The sequence below is a fragment of the Pristis pectinata genome, chromosome 25 (genome assembly GCF_009764475.1).
Source record: "Pristis pectinata isolate sPriPec2 chromosome 25, sPriPec2.1.pri, whole genome shotgun sequence".
Taxonomy (NCBI): domain Eukaryota; kingdom Metazoa; phylum Chordata; class Chondrichthyes; order Rhinopristiformes; family Pristidae; genus Pristis; species Pristis pectinata.
Genome location: NC_067429.1, coordinates 2,026,470 through 2,052,714, shown reverse-complemented (window position 1 = coordinate 2,052,714; position 26,245 = coordinate 2,026,470). Strand labels below are relative to the sequence as shown.

The following is a 26,245-nucleotide window of genomic DNA, read 5'->3' as shown; positions in this document are numbered from 1 at the left end:
AAACATTGTGGTAAATTAAAACATGTAACATGGCACCTCACTCTGTCTCATCAGTTGCTAGGGGATCCCAGTGGATCATGACAGATCCCATTGCCATGGAGACAGTCCAGATCATGAGTAAATTCTGGGAATAAGTAACATCAGTAAAAGTGATCAGCTGTGATTGAATGGCAGAGCAGACTCGATGGGCTGAGCGGCCTAATTCTGCTCTTTATGTCTTATGGTCATGTAAAATTCCAGCTGATTCCCTGGGGTTGGAAATCTGGGCAAGGTGACTTCAGTCCAATTCTAAAATGCTGCCAGTTACCCCAGAGGTGGGACTAGCAGGTCAGAAAGTGAGGCCACGTGTAGTGCTGCCACAGCCAGACAATTAATACAGCACATTGTAAAATTCAACCGTGCAGTGCAAAGACACCGTTTTTTAAAAGAAACCATTTATTTAAACTTTCTCAAACATTTGGGAGTTCTCCATCACGTATCCTCGCTACACAGCACCAACCATCAAGGCAAACAAGTGATCACTGTTCCAATGAAATCAGGTAATCAGAAATACTCTGTACAAAATCCACTCACACAGGACAAAAAAAAACAAGCCATAGGAAACTGGACAAGGAACATCAGACACAAGAAGGTAATCTGCAGCTTTACAGCAATGGAGGTCAGTGGTGGGTGCTTCAGAAATGCTGGGCAGTTCCATTCCAAGCCAACACTGGCAGTTCTGAGCCACAGTGGCACAGACCCCTAGTGCTGTCTCCTGAGAACACTGAACTTTCACAGGCACTTGGCTGCTCAATTCAGCTTCTTAGAATTTTACACCCACTCCCTCCTCAATCCCCACTAAAACTGTGTGGATTGAATATGAACAATTTCTGCTGCCCCAACACTCTGGGTGGTCCAGTGCAGAATAACCTGGGAAGGAACAATTCAGGAAAGGCAAAGGAGGGCAGATAAAATCTGATTAAAGCGACTCATGTAACAGATCGGAGCTGGAAACCTTTCCAACCAGTGCAGTATTTGCAGGGTACCTGCTGTGGGAAGCTATGGAAAGTTTTCTTTTTGGAAAGTCTCTACAGCTCGTCCTTCACACTGCGCTCACTGTCCTCCTCTGTCTTCAGTTTCAGCTCATTGGCAGTGATCTTGCCGTCTTTGTTACGGTCCTGGTTCCCGAACATGTCCTGTATCAGCTTGTCAGGTTCTTCGGTCGGGGAGAGGCGTCCTTTGCCTTGTTCAACCTGCGCCATGATGTAACTGGAAAACTACCCGAACAGATAACAACACAAGTCACCTCAGGCAGGACCTCCCTGCACCAAAACTGGCTGGAGCCCCGCTATAGACTCCACGGCTAGGGGGCAGTCACATCGTGACTACTTACCCTCTCCCCCCACCCCCACCCACAGGCTGAATGTTGGGACCAAGCTCTGTCCAGGGTAAGCGAGAAGGATTCCACGGGGACATGGGGGGTTGTGGGGAGGGTGAGCAGCTAAGGGAAGGGTGGATACAGGGGTGAATGGGAAGGAAGCAGGGTTGAAGGGCTTGGGGGTAGATGAATGTTCAGTCAGAGGGGTTGTGAGGGTGAGTGGGGTGGAGAGCAGAGAGAGGGGACAGTTGGGGTGGGTAACAGAGGTGGACAAGGTGAACAATAAATCTAGTTCTGGATTGTAAATTAGAATAGATTATTCAGGCCCTGAATGGTCAATCTGGTTGTGATTAATACAACTCAACAAAAGCCTAGCAGAAATTCCTATGTCTGGAATTCTCTCTCACTTCTCTTGAACTGGTGATGGAGGATCTGATTCAAGCTTTTAGAATAATAAGCAGGTCTGATCAGATTTACCTGAAGTGCAAGGCTGGACATTTATGTCACACTGTGATAGTGTGGTGGCTGCCACGACTGATTTCATGAATAAACAGCTATCACCCAACAGACCGATGTTTTTGACCCAACATAACACCCCAATGCCTCACATTTTACACTCTCATTGCTGTTTTCAAACCCCTCTCTCACCTCTCCTAGTCTCTGTAACCCCCTTCACTCAGATCTCTCCATTGATCTTCCAACTCTACCACCAACAGCCACTCCTTCAGACCCGGAGCTCCGGAATTCCCTCCTTAAACCTTGCCGTCTGCCTCTCATTCTTTCCTCTTCAGAACCGCTCTCTTGATTATTTGTGGTTTGGCTGGATCTCACTGTTGGTCTGACTCTGCCTCCATAAAGCACCTTGGGACATTTTATTTGATCAACGGATGTTATATAATTGAGAGAAGTTATTGGCTAATCCTGTGGACAATGGGGGTTGGGAGTTATGGAGATACAAGTGATTCAGGGCCAGGTTAGGAAGGAGAGCATGGGAAACATGATGGAGAGTGTGGAAGAGCGGGCAACACTCTGACAGCACCTTACCTCCTCATATAATATCTCCCCGTCTTTGTTGAGGTCAAGCTCCTCGTGCAGTTTGTCTGGTGCGTCTCCAGTCCAGACGAACAGGTAACCGTCTGGGACGCCAGCCTTCAGCTCAAGCAGCTCAACATCAAATACCAGCACTGCACTCCCAGGGACGTTTCCAGCTGTGGGTTGGGTTTGTGGGATGGGGGTGTTAGCACATAAATGGACAAAAATATTCACCACAAAATCCTGTCCCATGGATGACACAAACTGGCCACAAAGAGGTCACAAACTAAGCACAGAGCAAATAAGCGTCTCACATTGATCTGGAAGCTGGTTTATCAACGAGCAAAAGAATACAATATTGGCTAAGGATGAGACACAACCTTGCAGAGGTCAGTTCTTATTGGGCAAGAGCATTTAGGTGGACACATGCAGTTAGGGTATAGATCTTCTATTAATTAAGTCATAGCATCCCAGGCATGAGAACCTGAGTAAACTCCTCTTATTCCTTAAACTGAGCACGTAGAGTGGATGAAGGGAGTTCTCAATGTGCCCAAACTTTGGGGTACTTGTAAAGGAAATAATGTTGATCTACAGTCAATGTACAGGATATACAAACAGGAAACAATGGTTATGCTGTAGTTTCAGGCAGGGCATGCATCCAAGAATGCTGGTGAGAGGTATCATTCATTCATGGCAGAGAGCATCACTGGCCTGGCTGGCAGTTAATGCCCATTATCACATGCCCTGTACTGATGGCGCTGGGGCATGGGGTTTCAGAGATGCAAGTAGTTGTGTAGTCAATTTCAGAGCTGACCACATTGGTGAGGGGCTGGAAGTTGTAGGCATGGACTGGGCTAGCAAGGCAGGTTACCAGGTTAGGAAGGTAGGGTTACTGGGTATGGAAGGCAGGTTATCTTTCACAAAGGATATGAATCATTTGGAGTGAGTTCAGAATTGAGGGGGGAGGTTAGAAAGTGGATCTTCAGACGTGGGAGACATTGATGTGCTCATATTTACTGCCCACGAACTCTCAGGCAGGCAACAGTTCCTCTGTGATCCAACCACATCTCACAAATGCAGATCCCTCTGGAAAGAAACCAGTGCATCAGAGACCAAAACGTCAGCTCTCCTCACCTCCAGACTCTCCGTGGCCAAGGTGTGGTGGGATTGTCAAAATCCGTCTTTCCCCAATGCACATCTCCAGCAGGCCTTGGCTCAATCCTGCGATCATTTTGGTGGAGCCCAGCGTCAAAGACTGTGGTGCATCGTAATCACGGCTTAGAGGTGAAAACAAACGAGGGGATGGATTAAGTTCAGCCACTCAAAACCTTAATTCTTTGGTTAGTAACAGCTGTCAGATACAAGTACCCCAAGTCAATTCAGTATCCTGTCCACACCCGCAGCAGAGTGACAGCCAGGCTTGGGTGTTACCATGTTTATCAAAATGGTCAGAAAGAATCTCTGCCCTGCCTCATGTGTTGGTCCCACTGTTGCTGAGATACCCAAGCCATCCTCCCCAGGCACCAGATGTGAACCAGGCACCCAAGGAGTGTCGGGGGGCAGTTTAATCAGAGGTGTCCCATTCCAGCCGACAGCCAATCCTGAAAATCCACACCTTCCCGTCAGAGACTGAGAATGAGAATAGTGGCCAAGTGTTATTATCCTGAGCTAAACTCCAGAGATGGCAGGTGACACTGTCCCAGTGCAGAGTTCCCATCTCCCAGCTTCGGATTCCACATTCAAGGGATTATTTACACATTCTGCGACAGAGTTCCTGCTTGCAGACCCATCATTCAAATTTGGGAAAACAGGAAAAACTTGCTTTGGCCCCCTTTCGTGCTCCCAAAATGTTCCAAGGCTCTTCAACAAATAAATATATATTTTTAAACATGTGGTTTCTTCTATCTTGGAAGAAGCAGCTAGTTTGTACTCCAAGACATTCCACAAACAACAGTAAGTTATGGGCAATAGGCAGGTGAGGCCAAGAGTGGATCCGCCATGATCTTATTTAATGGCGTGACTGCTCAAGGTGCCGAATGACCTCCTCCTGCTCCTGATTCCTGTGCTTGAAGTATTCAGTTGTAGCATTTCCAGTGTTGTTAGTGGAGGGGTCATGTTTCTTGACCTTCAGAGTAGGACTGTGTACCCATCCAAGAGAGCTTGACTTAATATCTCATCTCCTCCAGGGGAGGCTCCATGGTTACTGCACCATGTCAGCCAGCAATCCATAGCCAGCTCTGCACTGACTTCAGCTCATCACCGACACGGCAGGAGATCTGATTTACAATGGGCTGCGAGTGTGGATCATTCCAAGGCATGACATATCCCAGTACAGTCATGGAGAGATACCACCCAGAATCAGGCCCTTCAGCCCACTGAATCCACACTGACCATCAATCACCCATTTTTAAAATATATATACTAATCCTAACCAAATCCATTTTTCTCTGCATGCCTGCATTGTTATCACCCCCCAGATTCTACCTCTCACCAACATACTAGCCAATTAACCTACCAACCTACATGTCTTTGGGATGTGGGAGGGAACCAGAGCACCCGGATGAATCCCACACAGGGAGGACGTGAAAACTCCATACAGGCAGCACCAGAGGTGAGGATTGAACCCGCGACGCTGGCACTGTGAGGCAGCAATGCTACTGCGCCATTGTGCTGCCCCGATGTCTGAGTCTGTTCTACAATAATCTATTGTCGCATGGCCAAGTCATTGGCCTTTATTGTGTGCCCTGGGCTAGTGGTTCTGGGACATAGGGTGCAGGCCATTGCTAATATTGTCACCTGAACCCCAGAATACACCCACATCCGACACAAAATCACAGTAAACAGAGCTTCATTGGAAAGGATTGTAACGTACGAGGTGTACAGTTGGGTGCCATCCATGAGCGAAGCATTGTAGTGGTACCTCACAAAGTCAGTGAGCTGGGAGGTCTTGTTACAATTCTCCGGCTTGTAGTAGGATTGAATTTCCACCGTGTCTTTTGGATTGTGAAAGTCGATGATGTGTACGTCAAAAACCAGGACAGCAGAGCCCGGGATCTTGTCGCCTGTGGATGGAATTCAGACAAGGTCAGACACACACACTGCACTGCATCATGGTCTTTATTTAGCACAAGCAACAGATGCACTTAATTATCCAACTGAGGGCAAGGACTTCAGAGTGTATTAACAGTGCCTGAAGCAGGCCAAGCCAACACAGCAGCTCTGCATTTCTATTGCACCTACCACAGCCCCATAGCATTTTACAATCAATGCAAATTTTAAGTGCAGTCACTGTTCTAATGGGCTAAACAATATGGGAATAGCAAGATGCCACAAACAGCAATAAGACGAGTGATCAGGTGATTCTGAGGGGAATGTTGGGCAGGAAACTTGGGAGAACTAATGCATTTCATTGAAAGAGTCTGGACTGAAATTTTCCATCCTCTTGCGACAGTCACCAATATCCTTGGGTTTCCCATTTAAAGATTAAAGGATCACTCACTGACACTCTGAGCCACGATGACCAGAGGATATGCAGCTCCCTGTGAGTGTCTGTGTGCAACAGTCAGCAACTGGCAAGATTAGGAATTCTGGGGATTTAAACCTCGGCACTCCAAGCAGAGGGAAATGGTGCTCCCTCTACTGCCACACATCAACCAGTTCAGCTTGGACTGGGGAGTGAAGCTGGGATTTCACTGTAGTACTGCTCCAGAAGTGGATTCAGTCACTGAGGCTTTGCGAACACTCCTGGGAGGTTCTCAATAAGGATTTCATGAATCATTCTGTTCGAAGGGGTTGGATTACTGGGAGTAATTTTACATTGGGATTGTTCCCACAGGAGAGAAAGCTGAGGGGTGGTCTGATCGCTGGATTTAGGGTTCTATAGGCGACTGGTTAAGAAGAAGATGCAAACTATTTGAGCTCATCAAGAACGAGAGGAAACGGTCTGAACTTGGTGGGAGCAGGTGGAAATTCAGAACTAACCTTGGATTGTGGGACCTGGGTAGGTGTGGTCAGGGGAGGGGCATTGGGTGGTCTGAGTTTGGGGTGGGAGTTGTGGCTGTGGAGAAAGACAGTTCTCAGGAAAGTAAAAATATCTTCCAAGTTACAACTACAACACAAATACTAGAACTCAGAATGCAGCCGCATTATCCACAGTGCAGTAGAGGTTTTCCCCACAGGGCAGTGAGAAGGTGGCAAGAATCTCCGGCCTTAACAGACAGCAGCTCTACTGTCTGTACCAACGTCTTCTCCGTGTTTCCCCCGGGTGCTCTGGTTTCCTCCTGCATCCCTAAGACATGCTGGTAGGTTAATTGGTTAATTACTCCTTAGCGTAGGTAAATGGTGAAAGGTCAAAGGAAAGTTGATTGGCACATAAGAGAGAGAATAGGTTGCAGGGCCAGAGGGGAGGAGAGGGGAAGCGGGACTGATGCGATTGTGTGTTTGAGGCTGGCAAGGACAATGAGCTGAATGGCCTCCTTGTGTAATGGAATAAATAAAAATCTGGGAGCTCTTTCTTTTTGTTTTGTCCTTTGCTTGGCTGGGATTTTCCTGTGACAACAACCTGCATTTACTAGTGTAAAATGCCCCCTCACAGGAGTGCTGTTAAATAAAGCTGTGACACTGTCCCACACGGAGATGTTAGACCAAATGCTCCGTAAGAGAGCTGGAACAGTTTAGGGAGGGAATTCCAGAGCTAAAATCATGGGCATTCGTTCAAAGGCTGCCTTTAGATTCCAGGGCAGTGAGTTAAGTTTCTTACCGACTCCGCTCTCTCCATAGGCCAGATGTGGTGGGACGACAACTCTCCGTCTCTCTCCCATACATGCTCCAAGTAAACCTTGGTCAATCCCATCAATGACGTATCCCATCCCAATATAGGTGTCGTATGTTTGATTCCGTGAGTAACTAGGTTAAGAGCATAATTTGCAAACAGATTGAACACCGTGTCAAGTGTGGCAAGACCTTTAACAGGCTGCCAGGAAGCTGATGGTGAAGCCCACCGACTTGGTTAGTTGCTGCTGGTAAACTGGAGTAAGAGGGCAGAGAGCTACGGTCTAACCGCCAGTAGCATGCAGACAACCTCGTCAGGTACCTGCAACACCCACTGCAGCTAACCTAAGCTGCTGGAGGTGCACTCCCGGGATTGGATAATGCGATCTACACCAGCAAAGCGAGGGAGGCTGGGTGAAAGAGATCTGTCTCATGCTCATTTCTTGACCATTACTTTGGACCTCTGACAAGGTTCACCTTTAATTGGGGTATCTACCTTTGCCACATTGGCAGCTGACTCATCAACATCTAAGGGTGGCACTTGGAGGTGCCACTGGCACTGACAGACACACCTGTATCCCAGCAACAGTCAGTGCCAGGGAGTTGGGTTCAACAAATCCCCTTGTCAAGCATCTGCTGCTAACCTTTCACTGTGGGGTCTCTGCCCAGATGCCACTGTGATCCTAGTGCTGCTCCTCCATTCACCTCTCCTGTAATCACAGCACAAAACCCCCTTCCACAGACTTGCACAGTCGCACTGAAGGTAAAGTTGCCTCCCCACCTCCCCAATTCCAAACCACACTACCTTCTCCCGAAGGGTGTTACAAGCCAGACAGAAGATTTGCTGCTTCCTGCCTCGCAGTCCCGTGAACTCACCGCTCCTGGGAATGCAAAGGTGAAAGGTCATCGTTCTGCTGGGACCAGAATCTTCCAGAAGCCTGCATGATCCATGAACCCTTCCAGCCCCAGACACACAAACCACAGAAAAGTCACAATTTAACTATCACAGCGCACAAATTTACAGCTGTAGAACTGTCAGGCAGCTCACATCACCCAGAGGTTTCATTCCACACATTCTTAAAGTGTATCCCCTGAGAAGATCTGTGTCAAAAGTCCTTGGGAAATTTGTTACTCAGAGGGTAAAGATCCAAATTTACAGAATGGTCAGTTCAGAATCTCAGGTTTAATCATGCGAATGGTTAATACTATCAGTAGCAGTCGAAAAAGGCCAAGCATTCTGCTTGTATCCTCGTCAGTCACTGGGGGCAGACTCGGACACAATGTGGTCACATCCACGCCCACACGCATGTTGCAGTGTGTCAGCTGACACACAGATGTGCTGGGAGGCACGGCTGAGGAATGGAATGTGCTGGAAAATTGCTTGGCAAAGCCACACTTGCTCCACTCCCTTCCCCCTTGACTTGGACCGGTGGAATCAGGTCAGGACAAGTACTGAACAGCAGCTGTGCAGGCAGGGAGGTAGCACCAGTGCACCAACCAGACTGCGGAACCTCAACCCAACTCATGTCTGCAGTTACTCGAGTGAAAGAGAGCCTGGCTCAGTCAGCTGGGGCTCGCTGGTAACATTCGTGTCTGTGCCAGGAGATCATAGGTCACCCCAAGGACCCAACCAGCCACGTCAGTTCCACAGTGCGGGAGGTGTCAATCTTTAGGGGAAAGCTTAAAACAAATCAGTCTGTCTGTACAATTCCAAGATCCTGAAACATTATTCAAAGGGGGAGCATGTTATGGATGCAATTATTCCTCAATTAACATCCCTCATACAGATTGGTTTGGTCATTATTGCATAACTGTTTGTGGTCACTTGTTAGGCACAAATTTATTTCAGCTCATGTTGCAACATTGATTGAGAAGGGCTTTGGGATGTTCCAGGTTGTGAAAGATGCTCCAGAAAAGCAAGTTATTTGTCTTCTCAAATGTTATTTGTTTAGGGCCAATTTTCTTTCACCCCCTCGGGAAACCTTTGACTCGCACTGAGGTAGGGGCTCCACCCAAGGGACACACCTCACGTGAGAGTGAATCTCCGATTAGAACCATAGAAAACTACAGCATGGAAAACAGGCCATTCGGCCCTTCTAGTCTGTGCCGAAACATTATTTTGCTATTCCGATTACTCTCAACCCATTGACCACTTGAGGCTAAAGCAGTTCCAGAGGGCAGCTCAGTGTCACTGAATGTCAGCTTGGCCAATGATACTCCTATCCCAGGAAGTAAACACATCCACCAATGCTGTCATCTCATCCCTAATTTCTACTCCACCCCGGCTTTCCCCTGCCCCATCTCTATAACCACCTTCATCCCCACAACTCTGCATCTCTGCACTCCTCCAACTCTGATCACCATCATCCTCTACTTTAAACTTTCCTGCTTAAACTTCTTTCCTCTTTACAGGCACCTCTTTAAAATATTCTCTTTTGGCCAATCCTCTGTTCATCTCTCCCGACATCTCCATTAGCGACTCGGTGTAAAACTTCTGTTTGATTACATTCCTGTGAAAAACCTTGGAATATTTTACCACATTAAAATACCAAAGGTGCTAATATAAACACAAGTTGTAGCTGCTGTTGAGAAGGCAGACAGTGCATCTTTTAAGTAATTCCCCTCCTCCAAAAGAAACCTCAATGATTTGCTGCAGTTTTCACCTTACATCTGGGGTGTATTGGGAGGACTACAGAGGAGTCAGAACCTGCAGGATTTCAACTAGGAGCTGTCAGAACAAGCTTGTTTCTTAGAGATAACACGCAAAATATGTAATCATTCCTTCTTCATCAGTGGGGCTAAATCCTGAATTCACCACCCAACAGAGTTGTGAACTAAAATAAAAGGAAGTATGCCTGGGGCTGCATATTTTTAATATTTACTCTTGTGTAAAGCCAATATTTATTGAGGTGGTGTTGATGGATTTTATTCTTGAACCACAGCACTCCTTCTGGGGAAGGTGCTCTCACAGTGCTGGCGAAAAGGGCTTTAGATCCTGCAGTGAAGGAGGGCTGGCGATACATTTCCAGGTCAGGATGGAGGGGAACCTGCTGCCCGGGCTGACAGAGGCCGTGGGTTTGGGAGGTGTAGTCAGAGTAGCCTAGACAAGTAACTACAGTGCATTTTGTGGATGGTCTGCAGCCAGGGTATACGAGTGGTGAATGTCTAGGGGGGGGCGGATGAGGTGGATGGTGTTGAGTTGTTGGAACTGCACTCATCCAGGCAGTGGAGAGTGTTCCATCCTCCTTTGTGCTTTGCAGGGATGGCGGAAAGGCGTTGGGGTGTCAGGAGGCAAGTCACTCACTGCAGAACATTGAGGCGGTGCCTCAAGAAAGAAGACTGCACCCAACGTTAAGGACCCTCACCATCTGGGACGAGCCCTCTTCACGTTACTACCATCGGGGAGGAGGTACAGTAGCCTGAAGACCCACACTCAATGATTCAGGAACAGCTTCTTCCCCTCCACCATCAGATTTCTGAATGGTCCATGAACACTACCTTGTTATTCCTCTTTTGCACTATTTATTTATTTTTGTAACTTATAGTAATGTTTATGTCTTGCACTGTCCTGCTGCCACAAAACAACACATTTCACAACATATGTCAGTGATAATAAACCTGATTCTGATACCTTCTCTGATGTACAGTGGTAACCTCCCCTTCCCGTATCTCCAGCTGGAATTGGATTGGCTTCTTACACAATACCAGCCCAGTGTGCCCTTCAGAGAACTGAACACTGAACCACAGCTCCTTCCCTGGCTGGTCAGGAATTTTCCTCTCCCTGCTCTTGCACTGACAGCTCACGTTTCCTTGCCTACCATCTGGCCAACTGGAATCTGAATTGATCGAGCACATTTCAAGTAGCATAGTCTTTCTGCTGCAGTTCACAGGGCAAAGGGAAAGCAAACACTGATCACACCCAGTCCTGTACATCCTCACCAAAGGCTGGAATGATGTGGGGGCGAGGTATATAAAGCCTCTCTCAGTGCAATCTGGCCTCACTGGGAACATGTGCCTCACTGGAAGCACCTTTCACCCAGTTATCCTGTGGCAAAGCATATTTCCTTTCCATGGGAACAAGGGTTGTCACAATGTGAAAAATCGAAAGAACTGCTAATGCAGGAAATCTAAAACAAAATCACAAAACACTGGACACACTCAGCAGGTCAGTCACATCTGTGGGAGGAGAAACAGAGTTAATGCTTCAGGTCGAAGACCCTTCGTCAGAACTGGAAAGGAAACAAAAGAAAGGCTTGTTAAGCTGCAGGGAGGGTGGGGGATGTCTCTGGTCAGGTAAAACTGGGGTGACAATGGGGGTAAGCTTTAAACAAGGTTATCTGGTTACTGAGTGAATGGGAGCAGTTAGAGAGGGAGAACATAGACAAAGGAAGGTAGGAGTTGCAAAATGCAGAGTGGGAAGACATGCTCCAGAGAGAGAAGAAACCAAGCTGAGCCAATATCACAGATGGTCAACTGATATAGACCAAGCAATCAAGTAGTATTCAATATTGAGTCCAGGATGCTGCCAGGTACCCAGACAGATAATGAGGTGGTGTTCCTCAAGCTTGCACAGGGCCTCATTGTAACAGTGCATGAGGCCACAGACCAACAGGCCAGAGTGGGAGTGGATGGAGCATTAAGCTGGCAGACAACAGAAAGCTCAAGGACACCCCTGGGGAGTGAAGACAGGTTCTCCACAAAGCAGGTGTACACAAGCTGATTAGTGTGGAAACCATGCAGGAAAGACATGCATTTCTACAGCACTTTTCACAACCTTAGGATATTCCAAAGCTCTTTAGAACCAGTGTAATTTTTGAAATTTGGTTACTGTTCTCACGTAGGAAACCTGACAGCCAGTTTACACGCAGGAAGCTCCCAGAGCAGCACTAATCAGCTTTATTAGTGATGCTGGTGAAAGGGTAAATATTGGTTGAGGACACAAGGCAAGTTGTCCCTACTTTGAAAAGGCTACAGAAACATGTTAAATCCACCTGAGAGAGCAGAGCAAGGATGCATTTTGTATCTTTCACTGTTACACTTCCAATAGTTAATAAAAAATATAAGCAAAAATGAATGAGTTACAGAAGGGCCCACCTTGAGTCAAAGAGGGTTCCATCCAAGAGGCTGCCATTGTAGTGATAGCGGATGAAGTCTCCGGACTCGATCTTGCGAGTGCACAGCTCAGGAATGACCTGGTTCTCCACAGAGATGGTATCGTTCTGGTTGTGCAGATCTAGCAGCAAGGTATCGAACACCAGGCTAGCCTGAGGAGGGATCTCGCTACCTAACAGGCAGAGCAGTGGCAGGTGAGAAAACTGGACAACATGGAGGGAGACTTGGGTGTTTAATTATTCATAAAGTGTGCCAAACACTCTTCCCAAAGAGAAGACCGAATCGTCAGCGAGTGGGATGAATATTGGCCCAGACCGAGCGAAGCTCTTGCCCCTCTTGCACCATGCTAATACTCTGAAGCTCTGGCTAATACTGGTCAATCCCACAGTCAGAACTCCCAGCTCTGGCACTTATGCCCCTTCACCTGAAAACTCCCTACACCCTCACAATGGTGAAACCAGGCAAGACTCCTTAGACAGCACCTTCCAAACCTACGATCTCTACCAGCTAGGAGGACAAGGGCAGCAAAAGCCTGGGGAACACCCACCTGGAAGTTGCCCTCCAAGCCCCACACCATCCTGACTTGGAAATATATCACCAATACTTCACCGTCGCTGGGTCAAAATCCTGGAACACCCTCCCTAACAGCATTGTTGGTGCACCCACACCTCAGTGACTGCAGCAGTTCAAGAAGGCAGCTCACCACCACCTTCTCAAGGGCAACTAGGGATGGACAATCAAAGCTGCCTCAGCCTGCGAAGCCACATCCCTTGAATGAATAAAAAATAAATCTTGGTGCTGCAGTGTGACCCCTAACCCTTCACTCAATGCTGTTCTGCAACATTACCTTTGACCTCTGTATGATGGTGCCCTTCTTCCACCTGAGGTGCTCCACATTCTAGAAACTACTTTGTTTTCCGTCTGACCATGTTTGTGGCAGACGGAATTGGCAGCCTCTTCCTCCCCACTTTAAACCAATTGTAAATGTCAGAAGTGAAGATGCACATTTATAAAAAGCACAATTAATTTCAAGAGAAGCTTGTGCTCTGCTTCCTCAGGGCCACAGGGGATAAGACAGGTTTTAACTGCTCCTGTGCCCGCATCAGGCCTCACACACAGCAGAACAGGCTCCTCCAACCATTCCAGATATCACAGACTCATTGCCTTGGATACGGGAAATCAGGCAGAGAACAGAGAGCCATTGTCTCAGGGATGGAGGTAGAAACAATGTAGGAGAAGGTGTGTACAACACACAGACACACCAGACATCCACATTAGGTAACATCCTGCATCCTTGCTCCATGGAGTGTTATAGCAGGGGAGTGCCACAGATACCATTTACACTCAGCATCAGACATCCTTTGGGGAGTGAGGACAGGCTTGGGTGGGGGAGTGGAGATCCTATACTCTTTGTATTAATCTCTATCTGATCCCAATCTTCAATCAAGGTCACCAGACAGGTTCATTGTATTTGTTGGTAAGGGTGTGAACATTTCAGAAGCAAGGTAGTTGGATGGAATTAAAATGCAAATCAGTTGTGACTCAACTGAATAGCAGAGCAGCCTCAATGGGCTGAATGGCCTCCTTCAAATCCTGAATCCTTGGCTGAATGCTAGTTCTCAAAATGCAGCACTTTCAGTGCCTGTTCCTCTCCCTCATGAAACACCGTCTGGATAAAAGGGTCTCATAGACGCTAAAGCATTCAGCCTATGCATTGAAGGACTCCCCTTCCCCAACAACATTCTTGTACCTGCAGGCCCCAATGTTTCAGGTCCAAAGGAGAATCACCAGGCTAATTCCTGGATGGGTGGGTTGTCCTGTCTATATTCCCTGGAATTTAGATTGTACAAGATCCTAAGGGGGCTTGAACAGGGTAGAAGCTTTCGCCAGTGGGAGAGTCACCAAGGGGACACAGCTACAAAGTAAGGGGTTGGTCATTCAGAACAGAAGTACCTAGAAATACCTTGTATCAGAGGGTGGTGAATCTCTGGAATTCTCACCTCAGAGGGTGGTGGAGGTCAGATCACTGGAAATAGTGAAGGTGGAGATAGATAAATATTTGAAAGATAAAGGAGTTGAGGGTTATGGAGAACTGGCACAGAAGAGGAACTGAGGCCAGCGTTGATCAACCAGGATCATGTTGAATAGTGGAGTAGGCTTGAGTGGAAACAGGAACAAAAACAGAATGCTGGAAGAACTCAATGGATCAAGCAGCATCTGTGGAGGCAAATGGTTTTAAATTGTTGTTTGGGGTCAAGACACTGCATCAGGTCAATAGCTTGACCCACTGAGTTCTTCCAGAATTGTTTTTGGTCTGGACTCCAACATCTGCAGCCTTTTATCTTCAGGCTTGCTAACGTCTGCTCCTGCTTTCTTGTGTTCTTGTAACTCTTAGTGCTGCTGAGTTGGGTTGGTCTTTGGGACTTCACTTACCGTGTCCAGCTTCCCCGTAGGCCAGGAATGGAGGGATGGTGATGATCCTCCTCTCCCCAACACACATCCCCAGGAGACCTTCCTCCATCCCCTTGATCAACCAGCCGATCCCTACGTAAGTATCGTACGTCTTCATGCGACTGTGGCTGTGGGAGGAGGAGGAGCAAGAAGTGAGGGAGGTTTGAGGAGATACTCCCTGCTTCTCTGAAGGCACATGCATGGGCTTCACCTCCATGAGAATCTGCTGCACATTTGATCCCCTTTGTCTATAATGGTGTTTCACCCTTCTCCGCCCCTCTCCGTCCGCCCACCTCCCTCTATCCCTCCCACTCTCGTGTATTCATCCAGCTTCTCCTTAAACCTGTCTGTTGTTCACCTCGACCCCTCCCTGTGGGAGCGAGTCCCAGTCTACCCTCTCTGGGGAAAGGAGTTTCTGCTGCTTAATGAAAGGTTTCAACAGAAGCTTCTCTGGTGGATGTGCTGAGCATTTCTGTCATTTTCTGCTGGAGTTGGGAAGTTTTAAGGCAGCTGTTTGTAACATGACAGACCTGATCAGAGAATCACAGTCACAGCACAGAAACAGGCCCTTCAGCCCACCAAATCCATGCTGACCAGCAACCAGCCATTTACACTGTTCCTATCTTATTCTCTTCACATTCCCATCAGCTGCCTCCACATTCTACCCTCATGTCTACACTAGGGGCAATTCACAGCAGCCAGTTAACCTACCAACCTGCAGGGAATGTGGGAGGAACGTGGAGCACCGGGGAGAAGCCATGTGTTCAGAGGGAAAACATGTATATATTCCACACAGACAGCACCGGAGGTCAGGATTGAACCTGGGTCACTGGAGCTGTGAGGCAGCAGCTCTACCAGCTGTGCTATGAAAGCCTAGTAGCCAGTAAGGCTGCATCTGTTACTCGGTGATCATAGAACACAGGTTAGTACAGCACAGGAACAGGCCATTCGGCCCACAATGCCTGTCCCAACCATGATGCCAATTTAAACTGCACATCTGCCTGCACATGGTTTGTATCCCACTGTTCTCCACCCCCCCTCCCCCCGTTCATGTGCCTGTCTAACTATCTCTTAAACGTTGCCATTGTACCTGCCTCCACCACCTCCCCTGGCAGCCTGTTCCAGGCACCCACCACTCTCTGTATAAAAAACGCCCCACCCATCTCCTTCAAACTTTCCCCCCCTCACCTTAAAGCTAGGTCCTCTAGTGTTTGATATAACTACCCTGGGAAAATGACCCTATGTACCTTATCTATACCTCTCATAATTTTACAAACTTCTGTCATGTTTCCCCTCAGCCTCTGATGCTCCAGAGAAAATAATCCAAGTGTGACCATCTTTCGCAAAGTTTATAGACAAAACACAGGAATGAAAGGAATGTTGGCTTGCTGTTCTGTAACATGGTGCGGTAACTGAACACTGACCTCCTTGTGGACCTCACCCCCAGCTACTTCCTGCCACTGTGGCCCAGCTCATCCCCAGGGACACAACGAGAAGAAACAAAGTTGTGGAATGTACCATCATTCCACTGAAACTGGATCCCACAAATCCTATATCCTTGGCCGAACACTGATTCTAATTGCCAGAAACTGCAATGCCATGTCTGTACCTCTCCCTCCCACTCTCAACAAACGGTGCCTGAATGGGTGTCACTCCATTCCCATTCCAGTGCTGAAGACTAAAGTACTCGGGTGCCAGGTCTACAAAACTATAAGGGGCCTAGATAGGTTTATAGTAAGTAACTTCTCCTTCTAGTAAAGGTGTACAAAATCCAGAGAGCGGCTGGAATGTGGAACACACTGCCTGAGGGGGAGGTGGAGGCAGAGACTCTCACAACATTGAAGAAGTACCTAGATGAGAACTTGAATTGTTGAGGTATGAAGTGCTGATAAATGGGATTGGTATGGATGGGTAAATCAATGGTCAGCATGTACGTGGTGGGCCGAAGGGCCTGTTTCTGAGCTGTACGATTCTATGACATCCTGATACAAAGAGAATCTTAAACTATTTTCAAATGATGCAAAACAAAATGTTTAAATATGATGCTACAGAACAGTGCGAGAAAGCTGGACACTGCGTGTGAGCAGTAAGTGGCTGCAAAGCACCAGGATAGACGCAGGGTGATCTGTTAGAGTAATGTTCATTCAGGGCTGGATGTTGGTCAGAACATTATTGACTGGGGAAATTGCAGTGTTTACAGACAGGATGGACTTGCTGGGGCCCCAACTTACTCCGTTCTGGGTTTCTGCAGCCCAGTCCCTTACACACTAGGACAGAGGGACTGTCACTCCAGGGGTTAATGCCCACACCACACGGGAGAGTGCAACATGCAGCGCACTGATCCACACTGCTGCTCCACCTGGAATCGAAGAGTGTCCCGTTCAGCAGAGTGCCATTGTAGTGATAGCGGATGTAGTCGGAATTCTGCACCGTGCGGTTACAAATGGCCGGTCTGTATGCCGTCTTCGTCTGCACCTTGTCGTTCAGGTTCCAGATGTCATGGAGAACAACGTCAAAATACAGGGTGGAGTCTGGAGGGATGACGTTATCTGTGAGGAGAAGGACAGTGCGGATATTTTACCTGATGGTCCGACACCTCCCAACTTTCTCCCCAGAGCCAGATATGATTATACCGGGAGCCACCCCAGCACAGTTATGAAAGATGGACATTCCTTTCTGTAAAACCTTACAGGGCATCAGATTGTCACAAGTCACCTCACAGCTGATGGAGAACGGTATGCACTGAAGTAATGCAGGAAACACAGCAGCCAGAGGTACACAGCAAAATCCCACAGACAGCAACATGATGATCTTTCTGCTGTGTTGGCAGGAAGATTGGAAACACAATGTTGGACCCACAGACCTGGGGGAGCTCCCGGTTTCCTCTAAAGGAGTGATGTGTAAGCTTTTAAACCAGCCCAGAGGGAAGATGTTGCACTCCCTCAGTTCTACACTGAGATCCCAACCCACATTTTCTGATGTGCAATGCCAACTGAGCCATGGTAACAGGACAACATACCACAGTCGGGCAGCGAGATGTTAATCACAGCTCCTCTCTGATCCTGAATGTAACCCTGACTCCTCAGCTTCCTGCTGCAAATCACTGGACTGTGGGCAACGATTCTGCTCTCTCCCAGGATCAGTTAAACCTGTCACAGCTGGATCAGTCAGGGCACAGACCAAACACAGCCAGATCAGTCGGGGCACCATAAGACATGGGAGCAGAATTAGGCCACTCAGCCCATCGAGTCTGCTCCATTCGATCATGGCTGATTTATTTCCCTCTCAGCCCCATTCTCCTGCCTTCTCCCCGTAACCTTTGACATCCTTACTAATCAAGAACCTAACAACCTCCGCTTTAAATATACCCAATGACTTGGCCTCCACAGCCGTCTGTGGCAATGAATTCCACAGATTCACCGCCGTCTGGCTAAAGAAATTCTGACTCAACCTGCAAGTTAATCTTTAGGGAATCCTGCACTCGGACTCCCAGTCCCTTGGCACCTCCAACTTCTGAATTCTATCCCCGTTTAAAACACAGTCTACACCTTTATCCCTTCTACCAAAGTGCATGACCGTGCACTTCACTACTTCGCTGTATTCCATCTGCCACTTCTTTGCCCATTCTCCCAACCCGTCCAAGTCCTTCTGCAGATTCCCTGCTTTCTCAACACTACCTGCCCCTCCACCTATCTTTGTATCATCCGCAAACTTGGCCACAAAACCATCAATTCTGTCATCCAGATCATTAACATATAACGTGAAAAGTAGCGGACCCAACATCGACCTCTGCAGTCACTGGCAGCCAACCAGAAAAGGCCCCCTTTATTCACTCTTTGCCTTCTGCCAGTCAGCCAATCTTCTATCCATGCTGGTACCTTTCCTGTAACACCATGGGCTCTTGTTTAGCAGCCTCATGTGCGGCACCTTGTCAAAGGCCTTCTGAAAATCCAAGCAAACAACATCCACTGACTCTCCTTTGTCTATCCTGCCTGTTACTTCCTCAAAGAATTCCAACAGATTTGTCAGGCAAGATCTCCCCTTGAGGAAACCATGATGACTTTGGCCTATTTTATCATGTGCTTCCAAGTACCCCAAAACCTCATCCTTAATAATGGACTCTAACATCTTACCAACCACTGAGGTCAGGTGAACCAGCATATATTGTTCTGCTTTTTGCCTCCCTCCCTTATTAAAGAGTGCAGTGACATTAGTGATTTTCCAGTCCTCCAGAATCATTCCTGACTCTAATGATTCTTGAAAGATCACTACTAATGCCTCCACAACCTCTTCAGCTACCTCGTTCAGATCCCTGGGGTATAGTCCATCCGGTCCAGGTCACATCCACCTTCAGACCTTTCAGTTTCCCAAGGACCTTCTCAGTGATAGCGACTACACTCACTTCTGCCCCCTGACTCTCTCGAATTTCTGGCACGTTGCTGGTGTCTTCTACAGTGCAGACTGACGCAAAATACTTATTCAGTTCACCTGCCATTTCTTTGTTCCCCGTTACTACCTCTCCAGCATCATTTTCTAGCAGTCCAATGTCCACTCTTGCCTCTCTTTTACTCTTCATATTTCTGAAAAAACTTTTGGTATCCTCTTTTATATTATTGGCTAGCTTACCTTCATATTTCATCTTTTCTCCTCATTTCTTTTTTAGCTGCCTTCTGTTGGTTTTTAAAAGCTTCCCAATCCTCCAGCTTCCCACTAATTTTTGCAATATTGTATGCCCTCTCTTTTGCTTTTTTGCTGTCTTTGACTTCCCTTGTCAGCCACAGTCACCTCATCCTCCCGTTAGAATGCTTCTTCTTTCTCGGGACAAACTGATCCTGCGTCTTCCAAGTTACTCCCAGAAACTCCTGCCATTGCTGCTCTACCGTCATCCCTGCTGGGGTCCCCTTCCAATCAGCTTTGGCCAGCTCCTCTCTCATGCCTCTGTAGTTACCTTTACTCAACTGTAACACCGATACATCTGATTTCAGCTTCTCCCTCTCAAACTGCAGGGTGAATTCTATCATATTATGATCACTGCCTCCTAAGGGTTCCTTTGCCTTCAACTCCCTAATCAAATTTGGTTCATTGCACAGCACCAAATCCAGATTTGCCTTTTCCCTAGTGGGCTCGACAACAAGCTGCTCTAAAAAGCCATGTTGGCATTCTGCAAATTCCTTCTCTTGGGATCCAGTGCCAACCTGATTTTCCTGGTCTACCTGCGTGACCACCATAACATTGCCCATTTTACATGCCTTTTCTATCTCCTGTTGTAATTTGTACCCCACATCCTGGCTACTATTCAGAGGTCTGGATGTAACTCCTATCAGGGTCTTTTTACCCTTGCAGTTTAACTCTACCCACAAGGATTCTGCATCTTCTGATCCTATGTCACTTCTTGCTGAGGATTTGATTTCATTTTTTTTTTACTAACAGAGCCACCCCACCCCCTCTGCCCACCTGCCTGTCTTTTCGATAGGATGTGTATCCTTGGATGTTGAGCTCCCAGCTCTGATCTTCTTTCAGCCATGATTCTGTGATGCCCACAATATTGTACCTGCCAATTTCTACCTTGTTTCGTATACTGGGTGCATTCATATATCACACCTTCAGTCCTGTATTCACCAGCCTTCTTCTCAAATTTGTCTCCATGTTGCCTGAAGTTAAATTCTTGTCCCTTTCTAAACTTTCTGTCTTATATTTTTCCTGGAAAATTCAGTAACCTCTCCTGCACTCTCCTTCCCTATTCCTTTATCCATGCTTTTCCAATCTGTTGAAACCACCCTCCTACGATTTAGTTTAAAGTCCTATCCACAGCCCTAGATCAGAGATTCACCAGGACCCTGGTCCCAGCGCGGTTCAGGTGGAGCCCGTCCCATCGGAACAGCTCCCTTCTTCCCCAGTACTGGCCTCAATGTCCCACGAATTCAAACCCACTTCTCCCACACCAATCTTTCAGCCACACATTTAACTCTCTGATCTTATTGACCCTGTGCCAATTTGCATGTGGCTCAGGTAGCAATCCAGAGATTATTACCTTTTTGGTTCTGCTTTTTAATTAAGTTATTCAAATTTCCTCAGCAGAACCTCTTTCCTTGTTCTACCGACGTCGTTGGTACCCACATGGACTACGACAACTGGATCTTTCCCCTCCCATTCCTAATTCCTCTGCAAGTCAGGTGAGATGTCCCGAACCCAGGCACCAGGCAGGCGACACAGCCTTTGGGTCTCTCGATCCTTGCGACATTCCCCTGACTATACTATCCCCAATTACAACTACATTAATCTTCTTTGGCCCCTCTTGAATGGCTCCCTGAACCACGGTTCAGTTGCTCATTCTTCCTACAGCCCCCACTCTCATCTGCACAGGGAGCAAGAATCTCAGACCTGCTGGACAAGCTCAAGGGCTGAGGCTCCTCCAGCACTACCTCTTGGATCCCCCTACCTGCCTCACTCCCAGTCACACCCTCTTGTCCCTGACCACAGGCCAAATTTGAAGTAGTTAACCTAATGGGTGTGACTGCCTCCTGAAACACAGCGTCCAGGTAACTATCCCCCTCCCTGATGCATCGCAGTGTTTGAAGCTCAGGTTTCAGGATACCAACTTTGAGCCTGAGTTCCTCAGCAACCAACACTTGCTGCAGATGTGGTCACCAAAAACTGCAATGGGGTCCACCAGCTCCCATATTATTCAGGCACAGCTGGATCAGGGCACAGACCAGGTTGGGCACAACTTCAATCAGCATAGCCATTTGAGGAAGGGAGAGGGGTAGTCGCCTTACCGACTCCTTGGCTGCCATAACCAAGATGAGGAGGGATGACAATACGACGCCTTTCATTCACGCACATTCCCAGGAGAGCTTTATCCATCCCTGGGATCAGGCGACCCCTTCCCACCTGCACATTGAAGGTGCTTTTCCGGTCGTAGCTGAGGCAAAAAAATTCAGAATTCAAATGAAATTTACACAGGTAGTTAAACACAAGAGCCAATTCTCCCCCAGTGTCCACCCTCTGTTGTTCTCTCCCCCTCCCCCAAACAAGAGATTACCAAATGTTATGAAAGCACTCAGTATTGGGGGTAACATACCAGCCCGAATTAAAGACTGTTAGTCGACAATAAACAGACTGCAGAAATAAATGGGTCATTTCAGTTTGGAGGTCAGCGGGAAACTGTTCACAGTTTCTAGCAATAATTTAGGTGAGAGGATCAAGTGTAATATATCCAAGTTTGCCAATGATACAAAGCTGGGTATCAGTGCGAGAGCTTCAGGGGATAATAAACAGGTAAAGTGAATGGCAAGGACGTGACACATGGTGAGGTCATCCATCTTGGTGGAAATATTAGAAATGCAGAGTATTTTTTAAATTGCTGGGAGGTTGAGAGCCGTCCTTGAATACAAACAACTGAAAGTTAACATGCAGGTGCAGCAATCCTTTTGGAAGATAAATGGCATGTTGGCCTTTACTGCAAGAAGGGCTAGAGAATTCACACTCCATTTGTGAGGTTAGTAACGTTCCATCTGGAACACAGGAAGAGCCCAAGTTACACGAGAATTCTGTTCCTGGGAATTGTCCATAAAAACGATTTTTCAGTTAGTCAGAAACACATAATTTCAATGAGGGTCTGTTAACATAAACATTTATTTATCGTCTTAGAACATGGAACAGTACAGCGCAGAACAGGCCCTTCGGCCCACAATGTTGTGCTGACATAGCTAATCCCTCCTACCTACAGAATACCCATATCCCTCCATTTTCCTCTCATTCATGTGCCTATCCAAGCCCCTCTTAAAAGCCCCCAATGAATTTGCCTCCACCATCCTATCAGGCAACGCATTCCAGGCATCCACCACTCTCTGAGTAAAAAACTTACCCCTCACGTCTGTTCTGAACCTACCCCCTCTCACCTTAAATGCATGCCCTCTGGTACTGGATCGCTCAATAATGGGAAAAAGATATTGCTTGTCCACCCTATCTATGCCCCTCATAATTTTATACACTTCCAACAGATCACCCCTCAGCCTCCGACGCTCCAGAGAAAAGAGCCCAAGTTTGTCCAGCCTCTCCTGATAGCACATGCCCTCTAATCCAGGCAGCATCCTAGTAAACCTCTGCATCCTCTCTAAAGCCTCGACATCCTTCCTGTAGTGAGGTGACCAGAATTGTACACAATACTCTAAATGCGGCCTAACTGGAGTTCCAGAGAGATGCATCATAACTTCTTGACCCCTGTACTCAATACCTCGATTAATGAAAGCAAGCATTCCATAAGCCTTCTTAACCACCCGATCTACCTGTGTAGCCACAGATGCTGCCTGACCTGCTGAGTATTTCCGGAATTTTCTGTTTATATTAGCCTAGTCTGACAGTGCATTGCCATCTTGAGGGAGTGCATATATTTAATGCGCCCCTCCTATCCTAATATCCCCCTCATTTACTGTATTCTGCATTCTGTTATTGCTTTTCCCCAGTACTACCTCGATGCACTGATGTGATAAAATGATCTGTATGGATGGCATGCAAAACAAAGCTTTTCACTGTACCTCCCCGTATAGTTACAATGGTACAGAATCAGAATGTCCCACATTCTGAATGTCCACGTAATACTTTAAGGCCCACAGTGTTGTGGGCCTTAAAGTATTAATGGATTTTACAAGTGTCAACATAAGAGATTGTCTTGTCAATTTGCAAAGCAAATCCCTCAAGAGGCCTCCTGCTGTGAGCCAGCAGCCTGCTTCTGAAAGACAATGTGTCAGTTTGATCGCTGTGGGGAGGTTAAATGTAGTTTCTTTTTGACTGGTTGTCTTCTGAATTAACTAGCCTCTACCCCATTCCACAATTCCTTAAGATGTTTGCATTTCTGTCCTTAGTTTCCTGTCTTGAAAAATACTTTTAAAAAGGGAGAATTTGCATAAAGCCAGATTTCAGTAGGTCGAGACATTCATAACCGGGGGGGGGGGGGGGGGGGGGTCCCGGTATCGTGTTCAGGTCTGGTCTTCCTACCTCAGGGAGGATGTCCTTGGGATAATGGGAGTGCAGTAGAAGTTCAGCAGATCTGTACTTGAGATGGCGGGATTGTCATGCGACGAGAGAGAGCGCTGACTGAGTCTATAAACTCAAGTTCACAGGAATGAGAAGAGGCCTCAGTGATAAGGGGGCTTCAGAGAATAGTTGTGCGGACGGCATTTCCCCTGACTGGGGTATCCAGGGATCACAGTCAAAATAAGGGATCAGCCACAATGGATAGAAGCGAGGAGAAATGTCTTCACTCAGCGGGTAGCGAATTGTTAGAACTGCCCACCCCAATGGGCTGTGGAGACTCGGTCACCGAGTAGATTCACATTAGTGTGGCAAAGTGCTCCCGAGGTAAAAGATCAGCTATCATGTGACTGAATGGTGCAGCAAACGCGAAGGGCCGAAAGGCCTACTTCTGCTTCTATCTGTTACGTTCAACCCCACTTCAGGGAGCCGGGCACAAAATCCAGACCAGCGATGGGGCAGTGCAGAGGGAGCGCCGCCTCACCTGGAGGGGGTTACATATCTCAGTGCATTGTCTTAGAGAGCGGGGGGACCCCCAGGGTCCCGACAGACACCCCCTAATCCACGCCACTTTCAGCAGATATAACGGGGCAGTTTATTTCATTTGGTCCGTGGGATCTTGCTGTGTACACTCGGGCCGCGTCGGTTCTGCGAGGAGCAACGCATGGGCCGGGACATCCCGACATCGACAGCTCCTCACGTCGTGGACCCGCTGATGTGGCAGCAGGCAGGAAGTCGTGTCGGAAGTTTCCTGGCTGCTGGGACGAACATTTGGAAAGGGGGCGGGAGGGGAGGGGAGAGGGATGTTTAGGTTTTGCGGTGGGTTCATGGCATCCACAAGGTCGCGTTAATATTCTGCAGGATTGGCGAGAAATTGTGGAGACGGAAGACTGCGCATTCAGCCTGCGGTCACCACCCTCGCGGGTCGCCGGCGGATTCTGCAAACAATGACCCATCCGGGGCAATTACATTAAAAACAAGCCGACATCAGAAAGAAATGAGCCCCCCCCCCCCCAAAACACGCCCTGGGAAGATGAGAGACACAGACCACAGATGCTGGAATCTGGAGCAACAAACGATCTGCTGGAGGAACTCAGCGGGTCGAGCAGCATCTGGGGGGGAGGGGGGGGAGAAGAGGAATTGCCCACCTTTCGGGTCAAAACCCTGCATCAGGTTGAGCGTCGACAATTCCTACCCTCCAAGATGCTGCTCGACCCGAGTTCCTCCAGTAGATCGTTTGATGCTCATTAAAATCCACCTTGGAAAGATTATTCCATCTGCTCATCGACCATCAAGGTTTAGGAGGGTCCCGCTGGTGACCCTGTGCTCTGCGGATGGTTTGTGGCCGGGGCCCGTTTTCAGTTCCATTGCTTTTACCTGGAGTCGAACTTGTCCCCATTTGCGAAGGTGCCGTTGTAATGATAGCGGATGAAGTCTCCGGTCTGCACCTCCCGGGAGCACTCGGCAGGGATGAAGTATCTGTCAACGAGGACATCGGTGAGGGGTCCCGGCTCACAGAGCACCGCGGCCAGCAGCAGACACACGCAGGGGAACACCAGCGGATTCATGGCCACACTGGCGCAGGAAAAGACACAAAGTAACGAAAGCGGAGCGGGCAGAGTTACAATGTTACTTGTAACCGCGCCTGGTTAGTTACAAAGTTGCAGCGAGGACGCGGGAAGTTCCAGTGAGACCAGCGCGGCTTCTCCTCCGGGGCGAGTTCAGCCTCGTGTAACTCGCCTCCAGCTCCAGCACCAGCACCCCCACCCCCTCCAGACTCCTTCCTCTGGAATGTTGTAAACGTGTAAGGCGGTCTTCGGAGGCAGGATGTAGGTGCCCGAGGAGCGCGGCTTCACCTAGCCAAAGCCAGCCCCCTAACGGCTCAACTTTACCGACACAGCCCGGAGCAGCAGCATCACCTGCCTGCTGCCCTGCCTCCGCCCGGACCGAGCTCCCGGCGCTGGGGTGATCGGTGCCTTGTTTGTCCCCGTTACCGATGGGAATCAGGGGAAACAGCTCCGCTGGCGAAAGGCACCAATATCACACAGCATCAAGACCTCTTGATGGTGGGGCTGTGCGAGGATCCTTTCGGGTCCTAAAGACCGCTGGAAATATCTGGCGTCTGTGACCGGGTATGTTGGGACCAGTTAGCAGGGAAGCGGACTCTTCGCCCCACAGTTCACCCTCGCCATCAAACCCCTCCGCCAGCAGATTTCTGAACGGTCCATGAACCCATGAACATTACCTCATTTTTTTTTGCAATTTATAGATTTTTATGTCTTGCACTGTACTGCTGCTGCAAAACACATTTCACGTCATATGTCAGTGATAATAAATCTGATTGCACTGACCCATTTTATTCTTCCTACATTCCCATTAACTCAGGCACGGTAGTGTAGCGGTTAGCATAACACTATTACAGCACCAGCGACTCGGGTTCAATTCCAGCCACTGTCTATAAGGAGTTTGTACGTTCTCCCCGTGTCTGCG

General features: G+C 48.0%; 1 protein-coding gene across 1 annotated transcript; it reads right to left on the bottom strand.

Annotated features, from left to right (window-relative positions):
- Positions 1-423: 423 nt before the first annotated feature.
- Positions 424-25,878, bottom strand: LOC127582886 (peptidyl-prolyl cis-trans isomerase FKBP10-like). The gene is made up of 10 exons (XM_052038525.1): positions 25,133-25,878; positions 21,499-21,644; positions 17,082-17,271; positions 14,705-14,850; positions 12,254-12,443; positions 7,149-7,294; positions 5,262-5,451; positions 3,524-3,666; positions 2,402-2,565; positions 424-1,256 (listed from the first exon to the last, which is right to left on the bottom strand). Exons 1-10 carry the CDS (start codon positions 25,321-25,323, stop codon positions 1,068-1,070), a joined length of 1,695 nt encoding a protein of 564 aa, XP_051894485.1. The 5' UTR covers positions 25,324-25,878; the 3' UTR covers positions 424-1,067.
- Positions 25,879-26,245: the final 367 nt, after the last annotated feature.

Excerpts from the sequence above, each read along its gene's own strand:
- LOC127582886 (XM_052038525.1), bottom strand. The coding sequence starts at position 25,323 with ATGAATCCGCTGGTGTTCCCCTGCGTGTGTCTGCTGCTGGCCGCGGTG. Across the intron at positions 21,645-25,132 it reads GGGGACAAGTTCGACTCCAG|CTACGACCGGAAAAGCACCT; the intron begins GTAAAAGCAATG and ends TTTTTGCCTCAG. Across the intron at positions 3,667-5,261 it reads GGCACCCAACTGTACACCTC|CCGTGATTACGATGCACCAC; the intron begins GTACGTTACAAT and ends TTCACCTCTAAG.